General features: G+C 49.8%; 1 protein-coding gene across 3 annotated transcripts in view; it reads right to left on the bottom strand.

Annotated features, from left to right (window-relative positions):
• The window catches only part of HPCA (hippocalcin), a 39,066-nt gene that overhangs the window by 3,203 nt on the left and 14,869 nt on the right, over window positions 1-20,994 (bottom strand). For all 3 annotated transcript variants that reach the window (XM_084816133.1, XM_084816132.1, XM_084816131.1), the window contains exons 3-4: window positions 13,111-13,508; window positions 4,863-4,968 (exon numbers count right to left, since the gene is read on the bottom strand). In XM_084816133.1, coding sequence (XP_084672259.1) covers window positions 4,863-4,968; window positions 13,111-13,488 — 484 coding nt within the window. In that variant the 5' untranslated portion in view covers window positions 13,489-13,508. The remainder of the gene's footprint in view (window positions 1-4,862; window positions 4,969-13,110; window positions 13,509-20,994) is intronic.

Here is a 20,994-nt window from a genome sequence, read left to right as displayed (position 1 = left end):
AAGGGGTGTACTCAACGTTGACTCAGTCTGGATCCAGCTTAGTCTAAAACGGGAGGGCAGAACGTGGCCAGCCAGCGGTTTTGCGTCCGCACTGGGTCCCTTCCTTCCACTGTGTGGCCCCTATCATTTCTGCCCTGCAGGATTTCTAGTGATTCTGCTGGGCAACAAGGTGGGTGCGCCTTGCGTGCCATGTTTCCCTGCAGAACCAGGCTTCCCCAGAATGGCAGGGGAGCGATGTGGCCCCTCAAGGGTTTGGGGGGGTCCAATGTGGCCCCATAACCCTCCACAGTTGCCTATTCCTGGTCTGAAACAAGCAAGCCTCATCCAAAATAAGAACAAAGGCAGCAAGTTTTATAACCTCTGCTTTTAATTTTTGTAAACATTTTAATTCGTTCTTCTCTTGGAATTATTTTTACTGTTTTTACTGTCGCTTGCATAAAAAAAGTGTAAGAAAACTGTTAAGCAACAGGACTGGAATAGTTACAGGCAGCTGTACATGGCAAATCACGTTTGAAACAGGTGCAAAAAAAATCCCCCCCAGTGGGGGGGTGGGAAATGTCAACATGAAAACAGAAGTGGGGAAAGCTTAAATCCCTCTTCCAAAACTGCCATGGTCCTGAACTGGGACTGTGTGCGCTTTGCTAAAGGCAAGTCAATCACGCACAGCTGTGTGAACTCTGCTCGCAAGGGGATAAATCTGGTTGCTGTCAAACGAAGCGCCGCGCGGAGAAGGAGGGGTGGGGGGGGGCCGCACGGGGCAGCCGGGTCCTTCGCTGCTCCGCAGCCCTTCCAAACAAGCCGTGCGTAAGTGTCCCTCGCAACAAGCCACTCTGAAAACAAGCCACATGGAACGACCCAACAAGGCATGGTGTGTGTGTGTGTGGTCAACAACGCACCCTTATGTTCAGACAACATGACAAGCCACTCTGAAACAAGCAAGGTGATGACCCACCATGGGCTGTCTGTGTCTGTAGAGGGGACAACAACGTGTTCGTTGTCTCTGCTGCATCCCGAGCACGAGGGCTGGTCTCGTGCAGTGGTGTAGCGGAGCCGGGGCTCTCAGGGTCAGCTCACCAGGCCTTCTTTATGAGCTGGAGTGATGATGTCAGCTGGCCCTCCCCCTCAGACTGCCCTGTTCCCTCTCAGCTTAGCCACAACCTTCACAATAACTGGAGGAAAATTGATTTTCTCAGCAACAATATATTGTTGTGAGCTATCCCTGCTGAAATGCAAACTCTTTTGGGTTGTCCTTGAATAGGCAATTACCTAGGGAGGCGGTGGGCTCTCCCACACTGGAGGCGTTCAAGACGAGGCTGGACAGCCACCTGTCAGGGATGCTCTGACTTGGATTCCTGCATTGAGCAGGGGGTTGGACTCGATGGCCTTGAAGGCCCCTTCCAACCCTACTACTATTCTATTCTATTCTATTCTATTCTATTCTATTCTATTCTATTCTATTCTATTCTATTCTATTCTATTCTATTCAGACCCATTAGCTTTACAAGAGACCTGTTCCTGATGGAGATGAAAACTGCTAGAACTGGTCTGTTGACTTTGAGATCAAATGTTTCTCCCTGGTACTGGGAAACTCCTGGAAAATCTTGAGCTGTGGTCTTATGCTGTTTAGGGACAATGTTGAGCAAGGGTGGTTGGTTGGGATAGTTAACAAACCACCCCAGAACCCTGCAACTCCTGGGTTCTGGTTGGTTTAACCAACCCAACCACCCATGTGCCAGGTTCTGATGTCACAAAAAACCACACCCAGTAAGTGTATTTTTGTCAACTGAGCCTTACACAACAGGCACACCACTGTGGCTTATTAACCACCCTGCAATCGTGGAAACCAGGTCACTGTGTCCTCTTTGACTGTGTTCACACAACACACTAATCCCCGCTCACTGGTTGAGTGTGGGGTGTTGCTGAATCAACTGTGGGTTAGCATGTTGTCTGAATCCAGGACATCATCCACAGGGTGGCTTGTTAACCATGTAGTGTGGCTTATTTTTGTCAAACAAGCCACCTTGAGTACCCATGGTTTGTTGTTGGGTTATTCAGGGTGGTTACAAGCCACACAGCATGGTTAACCAGCCACCCTGCGGAAACTGTCCTAGATTCAGACAACATGCTAATCCACAGTTCAACAAAAAACCCACAGTTCAACAACACACACTCAACCACTGAGTGGAGGTTAGTGAATTGTGTGAACACCTTCATGCAACCTCAGCTCTCTCCAGCCAAAGTCCAACATGTTAACCACTATGCAGCTTTTGCCAGCTCACCAGTGTATGACTGTCAACTCACTTCCATGACTGTCACCTCATCCTAATAAACTGTTATGCTTTGTACTGCTGCTCCTTGATGTGACTTTCTCTTTCTCTCTTTCCGTGTGTACGCACACACACACAGATCAGCACAGCTGCCAGCATTTTGGACTCTCCTTGGGGCATGGCGATGAGGCCTGACATGCCGGGTGCCTGCACTTGAACATTACCACAACACCCCTGATCTTGTTCCAGTTTCCTCGCAGCTTCCCTGGAGACTGGGACAGTCACTCCTAGTTATTGCACCGCATGGGGTTTGGTGAGTTCACCAGCACTCACCAACTCATACTGCTGGAGCAACATGCCATGAGGGCAGAAAGCTGTATTTTCATCCATGGCAATGAATTCTCTCTACACTGCAGTAGCTGTACATGAGGTCCATCAATGAGCTTTCACTTTGGCCTTTTCAGATCCATTTGCTTGTAGCAGCCTTTGTAGAACAGACGCCAGTGTAAATATATTGTCCACTCCACTTGTAATGTCACCGCCATGTCATACAACAGAGCAGAAGTATCCATCAGCATGCTCAGCAAATGTCTGACATTCCTAGCGATTGATATATATACACGCATGTTTCCAGATCCAAATATGGAACCTCATATGTTCAGTATCCACTAGAGTAATAAGAATGTGGATAGGCTGTGTCTGCCTCTGGCATGCTGTTCATCTGTCCTCCAACCTTTGCAAGCAACAGGACCACCGGGTGTATCTTGGGCATTAAGATGTCGGACGTCTGCATCACTTGGTCAACACCTATAGTGTTAAGTTGCCTCCGCATGAGCTTATCAGTCTTGATAATTTTCTTAACATTCTGCTGTGTGGTACTGCTGTACAATGAAGCAAGAGCTTGAATTATGGTTTTCTCTGTGGATTATGAAACAGGAGATTCGCTCTGATTAACTGTTTGTTCATATTATGGACTGTAATTTGTATTCTTTGCTCATTAGCCACTAACAAATCATTGGCTACATCATCTGCTGCCTGATCTTCTGTTTTCAGGGAGACCAGAGGAATGTTGCTATTATCAGGTTCTGTGACGTCTGTAGGTGCTATTCTGAACACATCGAATCTCCCCAGTTTCTCAGTGATTTTTTACATCTTCTCAGTGATTTTTTTTAACATCATCTGTCCATACTTCAGGGAGACCTGCAGAACACTGGAATGCAGCTTCGTCATTATGACCTGCTATGTTAAAAAGGCATTAATTTCATATCATGTGAATGCATAAGGTCTATTTCTCAAGATTTGACTCAAACCACATCATACAGAATTTATTCCCATCTTGATCATTTCGTGTGAGGCCAAAGATTCCATTGCACATCTTGTAGACTTTGTTTATCCATTCTGTTGTGTGATCTGCATAAAGTTGGTTGAATTTTTAAATATTGGGTTCACTGCAAAATTTCCAGCAGTGAACTCACAATCGACCTCTGGCATTGTCCTCTCAAGTCATTTCAGATCAGCTACGTAGAAAACAGGACCCTAACTTAGCGCTGTCTGTATGATGGTAGGTTAGGAGCCATGGAAGCAGAGCAGTGAATGCTTTCAGGAGCAAGGTCATTACCATCTCTTGCAGCCTATATGAAATCCATCAAAATCTCCACCATTCCAATGTGTGTTGTCCAAGTTTAGGTCATCACTATGTTGAGTACTGATGTTCTCTATGACATCTCTGAATTTCTTTCCACCGAAAACCTGTACCACACTGGAAAGCATCCACTGCTCTTTGTGAGGTTTTCTGTTAGTTAGTTTTTACCTCTACATAGAGCTCATGATGAATGATCACCACCCATGACTCCAATATGGGCCACAGTGTTTCACAAGTCAATAAATGTGCATGGTACAATAATAGGCTTTGTTCCCCATCATAGTGTGTGTTCTGTTAAGATTCATGCACATGATTCTGTCCACAGGTCACTCAAGCCAGTACTTTCCATGTGCTGGCCAATTGCTAGGGGATATAATGCAGTTTTAACTGGTTAAAAAGGTTCAGCAGTACAAAGCCAACTTTTTGCCATAATGTCCAGTACTTTTGTCACCTTATAGCATTTCATCCATCAAAAACAGGCTTCCACAGCTTTATGTTTGATAGCACAGCTCCTTACCTTCATTTCAGTGTGTAATATGTCCAAATCGGTTCATTACTTTGAGAGATTTCCCCATAGTAGCCTCACCCGCACCATGCAGTAATATGTGACCTTGATAATGAGCTTCAAGGTCATCCATCTACATCTACTTTGTCACCTAATGCACAATTGATCTGGCACTGGTGCTCTGCACTTTTATCATGCCAATACAAGTAAAAAATTGCATACTGGCTGGTCTGCTTCAAGGCAGTCATTACCCAATGGTAGGGTGACGTCCCTCGCCTCCCCCCCCATTAACTTCCAGTGTGCAGAATCACTGTGCAGGTCATCCCACGTCACTCTTCCAACACAACCCCCCCACCCCTGCTGTATTTAATCAGCATGCCTGCCTTTCTGTCTAAGAGCTCTGGATTTAGTGATGAGGTTGCGTTGTAATCTCTTTCTCCTCATTTACCGTCATTATTGGTATCCATCTGTCGGAAGATTTTTTCTGTCCTTTTCTCTGGAGTTGACTCATCCTCTGGCATCTTCATCACCGATGAGACCATTTTGTAGATGGCCTGGAGGGAAGAAACAAGGAGCCAGCTGAGACACAGATCCCCAGCCACAGCCCTTCGGGGACAGTCAACCTGTACTGGGCTCTTGGGCAAGAAGCTATCAGTGGGTCCCATCTGTGCCTCTCGAACAGATAAATCAAGGCAAGCATGTCCCTCAAATGGGAGAAAGTGCTTTCTCTTGCACATGCATAACCACAGCCAGCCCCCACATATCTGAGGAGAAAGAGGCTTCCAGGGCAAAATGTCATCCCTTCCAGGCAGCAGTGGCCTCCAGGGACTTATGTATCAGATAGTCAAGGGCTCCTGGCAACCCTAAGCCCAGCTATGCAACACAGCAAACAAGGCACAGACAGGCCGGTATCAGGTGGGCAGGCTGTGCCAAAGATTCCGGTTACTGGCCAAGCCAGACTGTGTGGAAGACAGCAGAACCCCCTTCCCCTCGCTCCATGTATGGCTTACAATGATTATGGCACGGATCAGTGTGTGTGTGTGTGTGGCAACAGCCTCAGAGCCCCGGCCAATGTCTCAGCCTGCTCACTGCTGGCACAGCACGAGCTGCGTTGGTGACTCAGCAGCCATTCACACCATTTGCTCAGCCCTCTGTGCTCTGGCCTGGCTCTGGAGCTTTCAGCTCGGGGTTATAGGAGGCCTGGCCCTGCTCTGCGTATCTCAGTCCCTTCTCCAGAGGGACTCCACCTCCCGTTGTGAGGTCCAGCGATGACACCGCCTCGGCCCACAACTCCAAGCACTCAGAGAGTGAGAAGAAGCCAGGACAGCCAAGCAGCCTTGATTAAACAGAAGCAGCTCTCTTAAAAATACTCAGCCTGCCCTTTCCCAGGAGGCTGTGTGCATTGCCTGGCTGAAGAAATTGGTAATTAACATTCAGAACGTTGAGGACAGGCTTCTCTGGGGAAAAAAATTGTAGCAGCAGATGGGAAATAGCCTCAGTCTCTCTCTCCCAGCACTGCTTGAGCGATATCTGCTCCCCTTCCGACCCCATGCTCAGCGTGGTTTGAATGCCTCAAAAAGAGCACCACTGCTGTTTTAGGGAGAGTAAAGTCCGGGAGGGCAGGCCGATGACAAGAGCAGGAATTGCAGCAAACCCTTGGGGCAAATGGCTGCGAAACAGCGGAATTTTAGAGGTGCCATGCACAGAGAAGCAAAAGGGGTGTTGCTATGTACTGCAGACATGCCGTGCTATCCTGCCATCAGCAGAGGGTGCTATGGAGCTCGATGAGAAACACCACCCAGATTCAGAACAGAGGACTTGTCTTGTGGAGGAGACCAAAGCCCAGCGTTGTGTTTCCAGCTGTGGCCAGCCTCGGGAAGTTCCCCAGCAGACCGTGAAGGTGATGCCTCCCTCTGCTGTCCATCACCAGCGTCAGGTACATTGCCTCGGAACACGGAGGTTCCCTTTATTTATCCTGGCCAACAGCTGTCGACAGAAGAACTGGCCTCCAAGAGTTTGGCTAACTATTTCTAAGGGCCATCCGAGTCAGCCGCTGTCACCTCATCTTGTGCCAGTGAATCCCGTTAATGGGCTGTGTGTTGCACAAACTGGTTGTGTGTTGCGCAACTTCTTTTTGTAGCTCGGTGTCATTTAGAGTCTTTGAGTGACCCCAAATTCTAGCATGATGAGACAGGGAGAGAGAGGGTCTCCCTCACAGCTCGCCACACTGCTCACACTTTTATGCTGCTGGATCATGTTCCCACCAAGTCCACTTCTCTGCGAATGGAAGAGCCTGCATTGTCCCCAGGGGGCGCGTTCAGAGATCACAGCTACCACTGAGGCATAACAGCGGCTTCTCTGTGCTGCGTTACCACCAATTTACTACCTGGCTGACCTCATAATAGGCTTCCGGGGAAACACCTCCCGCCGTGCTCCTTTGTGTCTGGACCCTCTTCTTTTCTAGACCTCCAAGCAGCCATGGAAAAGGCAGGGAGGCAGGCCGAGCAGCACGGCCCCTTGTAACACCCCCTCCCCCTGTCCTTGCAGTATGTGTGACCACCTAGTAGCACCTTTGGGCAGATGGATCTAGGACCTGGACCAACCATGATATGGCCACTGAGTATGTGACTTGCCCAAGGACTTCCAGTTAATTTCCAGTGCCAAGTCTCCAGGTACACATCTCTTCAGAGTTTGCTTTGCCCTGGCTCCAAGCCTAGGCGAGGTCTCTGACTTCCTGGTGGTCTTTTACAATAAGGTAAATTTGGATCATTTGAAAACCCTCTCCCAGCCTTCCTAGCAGCTCGGCAGCAGATTCCTCCTTGGAGCCAAAGTGACTCGTTCCAGGTGGCCAGAGAAAGCCAAAGCTCCTTTTGGCCAAGGGACAGGTGCCCCTGTGACAAAATGGGAAATAAAGAGCCCCCTCTTCCACCAGGTCTGTGCAAGTCTCCGACTGCTGGATCCTTCGCAGAGAGGGGTGCTCAACCTGAAGACGATGCTGTGGTTTCTTCTGCTCTGACTGATCTTTCACAGAGGGAACCCGCCCCTGATCTCGTGACACCTTCAGCGTAACTCCACCTGTCTAAAAAAAGCCACCATCCCAGGTGTTCCAATTTCTCCCTGCCAAGGGCACTTTGGAGCTTCAGTTTATAAATATCCAAGACCCAGTTCGGAGATTCTTTTCTCCCCGCTCCAAACTGATTCACAGCCACCTCTTAGCAACCTGGACTACTTTTTGCGTTCCATGGGGAGCCCACCTGTTCTCATACAATGAGCAGGAGCCTTACGGCAGATGTGACCAGAACGAAGTGAAACGCATCTCAGCGTGGGAGAAAAATGGATTTCCCAAAGACAAATTCCATTTCTGAAGTGCCCCCACCCCACCAAAGAGAGGATCATTCAATGTAAACACTGCTTCAACACCTCCCCCAAAAATGACTATGTTGCAAGCTGAAATCAAGATGGGCTCTCTTTTGGGTGCAAGACCTTCCGTCTCGTGCCGGGCCCCACTGACCCAGCAGGCCCTGCCCCCATATCTACTAGGAATCAGTCCTAGAAGCTACAGAGAGCCAGTGCCATCCTGCGGTGAGAGATCCAGGCTTTGACACCAATGTGCAAATGCGGTCCCGGATGCGCCTTTTATTTTTAGAAAAGCTTTGGGAGGGGGCACCTGAGAGCGGAGAAATGGCAAGGGGGGAGCACATCACACTACTCTGCCCCATACTTTCCCTGCTCCAAACTGCCCCCCCCAGGATGCTCCCCCCTGCCCCAGTGTGGGGATTCTGTGTGTGTTTGCCGCTAGACTGCAGCTGCCCAAGCACCACGGAACCCCCTGCCCTGCCACAGTCTTGATGACCCCAACATGAAATCCATCCTCCTTCACAGTAAAGGTCCATCCTGTTGGCTTTTGTTTCAGGTATACCAAAGATCGCCAAGGTGCCGTCCCACGGCCGCCAGGGCAGGGCCCTGCAACACGTAACTGCGGGACGGTCAAATGTGGCTTTTTGGCACTTCTGCACCCTGCAGGAGGACTCATCCTGCCCTGGTTCACAGACCCCAGGCTGCCCCAGACATGGTGCAGCCCAGGAGGCTGCGCTGATCCAGGAGCTGCCCTCACTGCCCCTGGATCCCTCACCATGGTGGGAATCCTCATGTAGTCTTGACTGATCCTGTGAGGGCCTTTGCACTGTGAGCAGACACTCCTCTTTGCTTTACCCATGTGCAGATCTGCTTGCAGAGAAGCACTCCAGCCTGCTACTTCATGGGGGAGGTGGGCTGGGGGACCAACCTGCAAGTAGACTAAAGGGGCAAAGGCAAAAGAGGGCAGAAGTCCTGGATCTTTCCAGTCTGTCCCTTGTGCCTGTTCCTAAGTAGCCAGGTAATGATATTTCCACGTGTAAAAATGGGCAGGGAAGGGTGAAGGAACCAAGAGGGACCAGTGATGCCGGAACTGGACATTACCTAGCAAATTCAAGACGCCCAGGCCCATCTTTGCTACCTAAGATGAAGGGGGGGGGGCTCTACAGGTGAGAAGCGGTGGGGGGAAGGCTGCTTAAGCAACCCCCCCCAAGGACTCCCCTGCAAGTGCCTCTCCTCCCCCTCCCACAGCAATGTTGTATTTGTTGAGTAATGTCTAGTCCCGGTCTGGAAAACGATGAGGCAGAAACCAAAATAAACAAAAAGCAACAAAGGGGAAAGAATGGGACATGGCCCAAGCTCCTCTCCGGCCACAGACTGTGTGCCACCTGGCAAGTCCCCATTTTTCTCAGGCTCAGCTTCCCCACCTACAAAACGGGAAGAATAATTCCAACATCCCTTGGAGAGATGTTGTGAGGACCACAGTATAAAACCCACAAGGCCCTTTGGGAATATAAGGAGTGCTGCAGAAATGATCTGTTCATTATTTCTGATGGGCCCAACTTCCCATCAAAATCCTTTATCGGGGCTTCATTCGACTTGAAGACACTGGCAGGGATTAAGGGCTCGTGCCTCATTTTTGCTCATTGTGGAAATGGGACCGCCGCTGAGCAGCTGCTCCAGCCCCCCCGCCCGCCCTGCGTGCGCAGAGGAGGACTCCAATCTGCTGCAGCAGGCAGGCGCCCGGATTCTGTGCCATGGAGGGATCCAAGAGGGCCACCACCTCACGCCCTGAACCTCTGCTAATCTGCTCCATTTGCCATGTAAATCCCCTTTAAAAACAGCTCTCCAGTCGGGCGTCCCCTCCCTTAAATCTGCAGTATCACTGCTTAGGAAGTGACAGAGAGAGAGAGGGACCTGCCCTGCACACACGTGCTGAGCAAGAGGAGGAGGGAGGCGGACAGACAGAGGGGGCTTCCAGACGAGGCCTGTGCACCTGCCCTGCCTGACACATGGAATTTTACTGGGGGTGGGGGGCAGACAATGCCATCTTCCACTTGTAACCCTCCCATGTTCTCCCACTGCTCCTCTCATCCTTTTTCTTGCCACCAAAAACCTGTTAAGGAGGGAACGACAAAACTGTTGCACAAGGCCTTTTGCCCAGCAGCACAAGGAGCGCCTCCCCACGGCCTGGAAGCACCCAGGCGGAAAAGCCGCCATCGCTGCCTACAACACAGGAGAAGATGGACGAGGGGTCCCTGGTCTCCGCTTACAGACCACAGCCCCACTCCCCAAAGAATCATGTTCCTGAACACAAAGATTTGTAGATAAACACCACTTATATATCTACCTTAAAGCAGCAAGCTTTAATCAATTTAATCGATAGATTAAATTTTTGCTACTGATGGCACACACACGAGATTAGTTACCCCATAAAGGGTGGATTTGCCCACTCTGAAATTAGGGTTGCAAGCTTTAATCGGTTTAATGAGCATATTAACCAACTATGGCTTTAGCTGATTAATCAGTGGAGACCAATTTTAATTGTGTCTATGGCAGGGGGGAATATTAGAAGCACGGACTGCTAGGTTCAAGGCCCACTTGTCTATTATTTTTATGCTATTTTGGTTCTTACTTGATCACTGCCGAGGGGCTGAGAAAGAACATGTTAAACTTGGCCATTTCTTCTAGCAGTTAAGCAGTCAGTCATATTTAGTTTATAAAAGACGAATGGGGAGTTGCAAAGCATCACAGCAGCTGTTCATGGGTTGTTTAACCCAAGAACTGCAGGGGCAAGCGGGACGTGCAGGTCATTTCCAGTTTTAATTTACAACCCAGGAACAAACCATGGGCAATGTCTGGTTAATTAAAAGCAGAACGACAAGCACATGGCCCATGTGCTCCGCCCATCCCTGCAATTCCTGGATTAAATAACCCAGGAATTGCTGCCATGACATGAAAACCCAGTCAAGATGTTGCTGTGAATGCCCTGCGCTTCTTGCGAGTGTCTGTGTTTAGGTCTCCAGCCAGCCTGGGACAGGAACTTTGAAGCAGCTTGGAGCGGAGGGGGAGTTTCAAGAGGGGAAAAAGCATGAAAATGCGCATTTGGGGGGAATTTGCACATTTTTGCACCTGAAAATTTGCACAAATGTGGACGCACAAAAAACCGATTCCTTCAGTGGGTGGATTACGGAATGAAAGGTGCCTGATAATCTGCAAAACACAGACAGAACAGATTTTGCACAATCAGTACATCCCTACCTAAAGAGTCCCCTGAGTACATGGAAATATTCAAACTGACTCACTTCCAAACCACGTGGCATGGAACCACCCAAGTTCACCATTGTAGCCATTTTACAGGAGACTGGGGTGGGAGAGTGTTGAATAAGCAGGGGCTCTCTGCCATCAGGGGTGGTTTGTGCCTGAATCTGTCTCTGGCAGTAGGAGAGACCTTACAATCAAAACCTCTGCTGGTTACTTCAAAAGCAGAATGTGAAACTGAGCTCTTGGCAGCCTTGCTGCTCTCCTGGCATGAGGTGTCATGGCCTCTCTAGCTCCCTTGCTTGTCCGCTGCCTTTTCCCCAAGAGTTCAGAGAAAGCCCATTTGGAAACAGTAAGAGTTGTGTCCGGAGAGGAAAAAAAAGAGTACGGAGCTCAGTGTCCGTTTCCTGGTATGCTTTACAGAGCAAAGGATCTCTCTCACTGTTGGAAAAAGAGGCAACCTCATGGTGAAAATAACGGCAAAATTGGAAAAGACACAGGGGATCACAGGTCTCCTGAAGTTTTGTTTTTGTAAATCGCTAATTAGCAGCCCTACATGGTTGCTCTGAAGATCCGGGAACAGGCGCAAAGCAGGGGGCGAGGGGTGGGGAAGGTGCAGGAAAGGGCAACCAAAATGATCAAGGGGCTGGGGCAACTCCCATGTAAGGAAAGGCTACAAAGTTTGAGGCTCTTTAGCTCAGAAAAAAAGGTGAGTAATGGTGGGACATGAGAGGTGTATAAAATGATGCATAGTGTGGAGAAAGTGGAGAGGGAGAGGTTTTGCTCCCTCTCTCATAATAGCGGAATCCGGGGTCATCCCATGAAACTGAATGGTGGGAGATTCAGGACAGATAAAAGGAAGGACTTCTTCACACAGCACAAACTATGGAGTTCGCTACCACAGGATGTAGTGATGGCCACCCATTTGGATGGCTTTAAAAGGGAGTGCAACAAATTCCTGAAGGAGAAGGCTATCAACGGCCACTAGTCCCGATGGCTCGATGCTCCCTCCACTATCAGAGGCAGCGTGCCTTTCTACACCAGTTGCTGGGGAATGCAAGCAGAAGGGTGCCATTAAACTCATGTCCTGCATTTGGGCTTCCCATTGGGGCATCTGGTTGGCCTTCCTGTCCCCCCCACAAAATCTCTGCTCTTAAAAATCAAAAACTCCCTGCTGCATCTCTGCATGAGTGGCTGCTCTGGCCTTCCCTCATCTGAAGCAGCCCGAGCTGAAATTAGGCAATTCTGCCACCATCTTTGTATCCGGTATATTTGGGTCATCCAATCACTCCTGGTGCAGAGACACCAGAATTGCCTGCCTTGAGAGAAGCTGCTTGTTGCACCTCTGTATGCTCCATCTAGCCCAGTGTTGTCGACTGACTGGCAGAAGCTCTCCAGGGTCTCAGGCAAGGATCTTCCCCAGCCCTGCTGCCTGAACTCATTAACCCATCAAGCCCATTAGCTGGAGATGTGAAGGGCTGAACCCAGGACCCTTTGCAGACAAGGTGCACGCTCCATTTCTGAGCCATGGCCCCTCCCAAAGGCCCTGCCCAGGAATTACTTCTTTCCAATCAGGCGACATGGCTAAACAGTAACACACCTACGAACACAGGGGTGGGTTCCTCTGATGGCAGGTGCTACTTGCTCTGACCTATTAATCACATTCTCATCCCACCCTTCCCCCAAGGCGCCCAGGGCAACATACTTGGTTCTCCTCCATTTTATCCTCGCAACACCCCTATGAGGTAGGTCAGGCTAAAAGTTACATGACTGGTCCACTGTCACCCAGTGAAACATTCACGGCTGAATGGGGATATGAACCTGGGTCTCCCATCCTAGTCAGACATTCTGACCATTATACCACACTACTTCATTACTCTTGCAAAAGTAAACCCTCACAGGACGTAAGAGCAAAGCGTGCCTCTGACTGCAAATCCGGAAGACAGATGAGCTTCTACGATCAGGCACTTGGGAAAGGCTCCCCTGGGAACGCTAAGACACTCCGCAACAATGCCAGGCGGCAAGGCGTGAGAGAGTGTTGGTGGGGCGGGGGAGTGCGGGAGGGCCCCTGGCGAGCTTACCTGCACAATTTCCAGCATCTCCTCTCGGCTGATGTAGCCATTCCCATCAAGGTCATACATGCTGAATGCCCACATCAGCTTCTGCTCCAGCTTCCCCCGCGAAGTGACACTCAGGGCGATGATGAACTCTCGGAAGTCGATGGTGCCATCACCGTTGGTGTCGAAGGTGCGGAAGACGTGCTCGGCAAACTTGGAGGCGTCGCCGTAAGGGAAGAAGTTGGCATAGATCTTCTTGAACTCTTCCACATTGAGGATGCCAGTGGGACAGTCCTTGAGGAAGCCTTTGTACCACTCTTGGAGCTCCAGGTCCGAGAACTCCGTGTTCTCCCGGAGATCTTGGAGCATCTCTGGACGCAGCTTGCTGTTCTGCTTCCCCATAACTGGACCAGGGCCTTAAACTGAAAGCAGGAAGCAAGAACAAGCTTGGCATGGAATAGTCACCATGGTACCAGCTGGCATTCTGCTATTCAGCAAGCACTAGTGTGCTTTCTCGAAGAAGAATCCTTGTTGAGCAGGGCACTACACAGGCTGGGCAGTTGCCAGTTCCCCACAAAAGCTCACAATAGTTTTAGTTTCATTAATGGACTTCTGTACACAACCATGAGTCCTAGAAACTTGCCTCCATTTTTTAAAAACACAAGATCAGATTTTCAGGAATTCAAATCAGCGCTCATGTCAGATTTTATGACTTCAGCTTTCACAGAACATAGCTCTGAAAATAGCGTACTGTGTCAATACTGATAGAAACAACTGTCAATTAGTATATAATTAAATATGTTTGGCAGAATCACTAGTACTATGAGATAGTTATGATCGTTAAAACACCCCGCTCCCAAGCATCCCTGCCTCTTAACAGCTTGTCAACAGTTTCTCCACATATGGTAAGAAAAAAGAAAAAAGTATTGACCTGAACAGGACTGACATCCTTTTAACCAGAATGTTCCTTAAGTCAGACTTAAGTAAAGCAACAGCTCCAACTGCTGTCAGTTAATGAAATGACAGAATGCACTTCAAGGCACTTAAGTGTTGTTCATTGAACTTTAAGGCATGTCCATTGTGGTTGTGCCATTAGCAAAGTGGTAGAGGAACTTATCATTCCATATATTAGCAAAGTGGTGTGACTGGGGGTGGGGGGTCAGGGCAGGCAGACAGCATTCACAGTTGGTAGACAACCTTTCAGAAAAATAGCATGTGTGTGTCAAAACAACCTCTTGCCTCTCCCAAAACTCAAACAAACTGCCAGGGGAAAAAGGCTGCCAGGAAGCACAGAGTAGAATGTCAGCATGAGTCCTTAGCTTGCTGTGACTTCAAGAGACTGAAGGCAAGCAAGTGGACATGCCCGTCCCACCCCCGTCTCCTTGGAGGGAGGATCCTTTCAGTGGTTTGGGAAGGTATTCCTTCACAGCAGAAAACATTGCTTGGTGGCAGCCTGTGATCCTCTGAGGCACGTTTCTCCCCCTAGGGTCCTTTGGAAGTCAGGGGGGGGGGGCTTACTGCACTCCATGAAATAAACAATGCAGAGCATGCTTTCTCCAAGGACCTGTCAGGAGTGTTTCTGAGCGCAGGGAGTGGGAGAGTAGTTCAGATTCTGAAGAAGAACTGCCAGACATGGGGGAGTTCGTTCCCAGGCTAGTCCAGACATGGCTGGGCAGGCTCCTCAGGTTTCAAAGGTCCAGCTGGAGGAGGGGGGTCCCTCTTCACACACACACACACCCCGGTTAGAGACAGCAAACAGGGAGAGGCGGGGTTTGGGGAGTCAGAATTAATAGATGCCAGGCGCAGGCGCAGAGCTGAGAGAGAGAAGGCCAGGGCTGAACTTAGACAGTCTACCCGATTGGCCCTGCGGGAACAGCGGTGCTTAGAAGCCGAGAGAGAGAGAGAGAGAGAGAGAGAGAGAGAGAGAGAGAGAGAGAGTGAGTCTCCACCCACCCTTTAAGTTAGGCTAGCGAGACTGCCTTTCTTTCAAACAGTGGGCAACTTTCGAAGTTACCTTTTGAACCCCCGCCCCCCAAGGCATTTCCTTGCAGACTGAGAGTCACTGAGAATTTGCATCTTTATGACCCTTTGTGGTAATGGATTAAAAGCTGTAGACTGAAGCCTCTTGTCTGTTGTTTGATTTGGGTATGAAGTTCAGTGGGGGCAAAAGGAATCCTGACAGGATCTGGAGAAGTTTAATGTGTTTTACTCTACCTTTCCACAGTATACGCTCAGCTCAACACACTTGCAGGATAGGAATTTAACACAAAAAATAAGTTCAAGCGAGGAGCAGCAACACAGCCCGCTCCCAGGGACCCCACCCACAGCCTCATCATTTTGCAGACCTGATGTTTTATTTTGCAAAGTATTTATCTGGAAGCTTTTCCACTGAAGAGCTTGCGGTCTCCATCACAGGGCTTATTTTCAGTCAAAGCCTGACTCCAGAATATGTGAAATATAGAAGTAATGAAGACAGCACTCTGCTCCTGCCTGATCAACCCTGGCACATCCCATGGATTAAGCCACAAGCTGCAACTCACACCCCTCGGACTTGGGGACATCTTTGCCAGAGAATGAACCTTCCACACAGAAATTGTCTGCTTTCCAGAAATTAACTGCTGCTTTCATTACATTGGTACAGTGCTTGGAACAAAAGAGGCTGCCGCGCATTATGAATACGCAGCAATATTCTTCCTCCAGAATAGAGCTTGTTCTCTCAGCTGCCCCCTCATCAACAGAGGACGATAAACCACAAAGAAAAAGCTATACAAGAGCGACTTTTATTTCCATCCCTGCTCAGATCGGATCTCTGACACGAAGCTATCAGATGAGCCAGCCTTTCGGGGAAGGGGGAAAAAAGACCGCTTTCCTGAGCAGATTCATTTCCTCCCCATCTATTCCTTGCAACAGCAGCTGCCCAATTTTTCATCCGAGCTCAGCTGCACAAGGAGAATGACAGCACAGATGCAATTAGGTCTGCTCTGTGTTCCAGCCCAGGAACGTACGGCGCCACTGGGCCCCAGCAAATGGCCCAAAGGCGTTCTTTTCAACAAGAGCATCTCTTTAGATGGGGGGAGGGGGGCAGTACACCCCGAGGACAGAAAGCGTTTCCAAAGTAAGAAAAGCTCCAGGTCAGAAAGAGACCCATTGGACTAATGGATGGCAGTCTGCTGGCCCAGGACGTTTCAAGCAGCTGTAGGGAGTCCTCACAGAACACAAGGCTCATTCGTTTGTTTCTTAGCTGCATTTGTAACCTTGCCCTTTCTCCAAGGAGCTCAGGATGGTGCATGTGATTCACCCCTTGCCCATTTTATCCTCATGACAACCCTGCAAAGCAGGTTAGACAGGCCCAACGAGCTTTGCGGCCAAGTGGGGGGTTGAACCTGGGCCTCTTTCAATGGTACCCCTCAAAAACATTATTACCCAATGCAACTGCTTGGGTTGCCGGTGCAGCTTTAACGCCGACCTCCTTCTCAGGGCTGCAGCCTAGAACTGGCACTTGCAGCTGGCATCCGTGGGCAGCTGGCAGGGCCCACCACAGGCGCCTGCCCCGGCCTCCCCTTCAAGCACACCTCTTTCCAGCCTGGAGCTCCAAGAGCACTGGGCAGCTGGGCCTGACCCCATTTAAACTTCCGGACAGGTCCTTGTAGAATGCCGACCCGGGGCATTCGGGGAGGCTGGAACAGCACCACGCAGCTACCCAGCCCTGCTTGGTGTGAGGCTGCCTGTCACCACCAGGCGAGCTCAACAGCCAGGGCCCAGCAGGAGGCACTCTGTCTCGGGACCCCCCAAGCTGCTGGAACTGCGGTAGCCACAGGAGTGGGCAGGGGGCAGGAGAGGCGGAGGAGAGGGAGACGTAGGCAGCAGAGCTCCCTGTTGAAAAGGGAAGCCGCTGGTCCTTTTAGGTGGGTGGACATAAGGAAAACCAGCGGGGCCATGCTGTGCCCCGCTGCTCAGGAGGAGGCCTGCCTTCTCCCACCTTCCGGGCAGTTCCTTGAACATTCTTATAAAGTTAAATGGAAACATTTGGTCCTGGATGTTCTGCACCAATCTCGCTTTGTGCTCAAGTGACACCCCCGCCCCCACATTCATGGCAAAGGCTGCTGCCTCCTCTCGCCCCCCTTGTACTTTTAAGGGCAGCTGCTGCAGTCCTTCTTCCCCACATTCTGCAAACAAGGGACCCCAACCATTTGCCTCTTCTTTGCATTGGCCTGGTGGGCTGCGGGGAGAATGAGCCAATCACAAGGATGGATGTCCAGGGGGCAGCAGCTCCAGGTGAAATCTGAAACCCTCGCATCACTTGCAAGGCCCCTCTTGATGCAAGACTCATGGTCTGAATGTCTGCAGAGAACATCTGCCTTCCTCTCCATCCCATCTCCAGACTGCAATCATGCAGATACCATGGCACCAACCTTCCCTTATGTTCGCCTGATGAAGAGATCTAGAGATCTTGAAAGCTTGCACATATTTTTGGGTGTCCTTTTCATTGGCCTAAGAAAGGTACTGTTCTAATGTGGATTTTGACATTTTTCTGATAGCCAACACGGCTGCCTTGCTTTCTGCTTGACAAGGGGGAAAAGAATCACTTGGAAAGTGTGTGGGCAGTTTATGAGAAATCTTTCCACGTCAATAATCTAAAATAAAACCCATTCTCCAGCTTCTGGGTCCTTTTTTTTTTTACCGGATAGTTTCAAATTTCCAGCATTTCAAAAATATACATATGAAGCACGGAAAGGGCTAAGAAACATTCTGATTCCGTTGCAATGGGTGGGTAAGACAGAATCGATGGGTGGGGGAGATACCCTACTGTGATCAAATGCAGGGATGACATTTTCTCCGTTGTTAAGCCCACAACTGTTTTGAATTTCTCCTCTTTCCTCCACTTGTTTTCACAGGCAAGAAAAAGTATAGCTTGACCCACCCTGGCTGTGTGTGTAGGTGGAAATTTCCTTGTGGCTTTTATTTTCCTTCTCATATTGCCGTGGCTGCATTGAAGATGCATTTTTAAACTGCTCTTCACAGCACTGATACTTCCCTTCAAACGGGAAGGTTTAACTTAAGGCCCTGTTCTGTTGATCGGGACGGGGGGGGGGGGCGCGAACGAGCTTCTCACGTGCCCAGAGAGGAATCCAGTTTCCTCTTGACTAGAAGGACCCACGGGCACCCACAGCAAACCCCCCCCCCCTGTCAAGACAGATGGTGCGGGCTCCACTACGGAAGGGGCCTGGCTCCTTTGCTGCCCTGGGGGGAATGCCTGTGCCAGGGGCCCGGGCAGCTTGTGCGCCTTCCTCACCAGCCTCCCCTTCTGCAATCCCTTTTCCTTACAACACAGATCAACAGAGTGGAAGGGAGGAGGAGTTGCCTTCCCTGAGTTTTCAGTGCCCCGCTGCCAGTGGAGAGGAGCGATTGGAGTGCTGGGACCAGCATTGGGAAGACCCGAGTTCAAGTCCCCACTCAGCCACGCGTGCAGCTTGCCAGGGGAACGTGGGCCAGTCATCTGCTATCAGGCTGAACTATCTCACAGGGTTGTTGTGAGAATAAAGAGGGGGAAAGAGAACAATATACTCTGCTCTGAGCAACCTTGGATGAAGGATGGGATTTAAAAAATAATAATAGGAATATAGGAAACTGCCATATACTGAGTCAGCCCCTTGGTCCATCTAGCCCAGTATTGTCGACACGGACTGGCAGCAACGGCTTCCCCGCTTTCAGGCAGGAGTTTCTCCAACCTACTTGAAGGTGCTGAGGATCAAACCTGGGACCTTCCACATGCAGCGGGTGCCTTGCATGCACATTTCTCCATTGTCTACCCTGCCTCGATCTCTCCTCCTATCCTCTGTTGTCTCCCGTGTTGAATTTTAAATGGTTAGTTTCACAGAAAAAGAGCCCTGCTGGATCAGACCAAAGACTCACCCCATCCAGCATCCTGCAGCCCACAGCAATCCATCAGATGCCTCTGGGAGACCCTGGCCAAGGCATGAAGGCAAGGCCCCCATGGGCCACTCATGCTCCCTGGCAGGCAGCCTCTGATCCTGGAGGCAGCGGAGAGCCATCATGGTTTCCACCCTGCCCTCCTCTCCCCTCCCTTCCCCTCCGAATTGCTCCAATCCCCTTTTAAAACCCATCCAAGCTGGTGGCCATCACCATGCCTGGCGGCAGTGACTTAATTTAACTCTGTGCTGTGTGAAGAAGTGTGACCACTCAGCTTCACAGGATGACCCCACTGGGTTCTGGTACGACGAGAGACTGAGTAAAGTCGCCCTCTCCCCTTCTTCCACACTTTGCATCACTGTATACACCTCGGTCATATCCCCCCACCCTTACCATTTTTCTAAGCTAAAAAGACCCCAACTTCGTAACCTTTCCTCATAGGGGTGGGGCTCTTTTTCAGGTCAACACTTTCTGGCTTTCACCAAACAACTGAATGCGACCCCAAGATCCCTTTCTTGGTCAGCCACTCCCAGCTCAGACCACATCAGCATCTATGTGAAGTCAGGATCCTTTTGCCACAGGGCGCACCACTTGAAACTTAGGGCTACACTGGATGTGACACTAAATGAGTTATGTCTTTGCAAGGGAAGATGGAACCTCCACCCTCCTACCCACCAAGATAGCCAGGGATCAAAGATGTCCACCTAAGGCCTTATCAGTCTATATACAGAATATAAATGGAACTGCATTATGGGGTCAGTGGGAACCACATGGGACCCATTCTCACCCAGAATTAACCCATCTAAGCACCTTCACCCATGTAATCCTGCCCGTATGCTAACATCTGCTTTAGGGGTCCTTCTCAAGTGCCCTTCATTGAGATACTGCAGAAGCCCTCTCTTATATATTTGTGACTTGCCCCATCTGTACAGGTGTTTAAGTGAGCTCTCCCAGGCTGCCTTTAACTGAGATCATAATTCCCCTGTGGGTTAGAAAGCAACTTCCCAGAGTAGTCTGTGTGCTTGCTATTGTGGCTATTATATTTTTTATTCTTCCCTTACTCTTGTTTGCATGTTGCTTTTTGAGGGCACAGCCCTAAAAAGCAACTTAAAACACTTTAAAATAAATCAATACAGATAATATTATCTGCTCTGGCTGGCAGAAAATCTCTAAAGTCTTTGCTCTGAGCATTTGGACATTATAACAACTAAACAAAGATTATACAGCACACTTATTTAAAAAATCCCCCACCCTTTTTATTGTATTAAGTTTGTGGTAATAGCCTCCTGTGACCCAGTTGTTAGGGGACTGTTCCCAAGGGTCTTTATTGTTATGTTGTTATGTTGTTTTTGATTTTCTTTATATATAATACCAGTCTTTTAAAAAAAAATCTCTGAAGTTTCAAGCGGGGGCCTTTCCCAGTCCCCACTCCCTGGGATCCTTTTAATGAGATTGCCAGGGAACAAACTTGGAATACTCAAAGCACTGCCCATCCCAAACGAATCATAATAATTAAAAGAGAAATACAGCCTGGGGCTCAAAGTGATGACATCCCAAACTGCTGACCAGTGATTTATCTGCTCTCCTAGAGAACTAGACACAGTCAGGGCATTTTCAAGGCATGCTGGAGGGGGCCCCGTGCAACTGTGAACGGCCAGCCCAAGCCACAGCTGAGGCCCTTCATCACACAATGCAGAACTGGCCGATGGAATTTGCGGCTCCAAGGTAAGGCAGCCTTCCCCCAGGTGGTGTGCTGGACTGCAACTCCCATCCTTCCCAGGCCACAGTATCTCTCCTTCTCAATCACACACACACGTCCATCTAACCCAGCGTCTTCCCTGTGACTGGTAGCAGCGCTCCCGCCAGGGTCTCCAGCAGGAAGAGGCTTTTCCCATTGCCTACGACTTGATCCCTTTTCAATGGCCAGGGATTCAATCTAGGATCCACAGCACGGGCTCTACCAGTGAGCCTCGGCAG

Source organism: Heloderma suspectum, chromosome 10, assembly GCF_057233095.1.
Source record: "Heloderma suspectum isolate Gila_16-S chromosome 10, 16-S_ref, whole genome shotgun sequence".
Lineage (NCBI taxonomy): Eukaryota > Metazoa > Chordata > Lepidosauria > Squamata > Helodermatidae > Heloderma > Heloderma suspectum.
The sequence above is the reverse complement of the archived record's forward strand: the minus strand, read 5'-3'. Positions and strand labels throughout refer to the sequence as shown.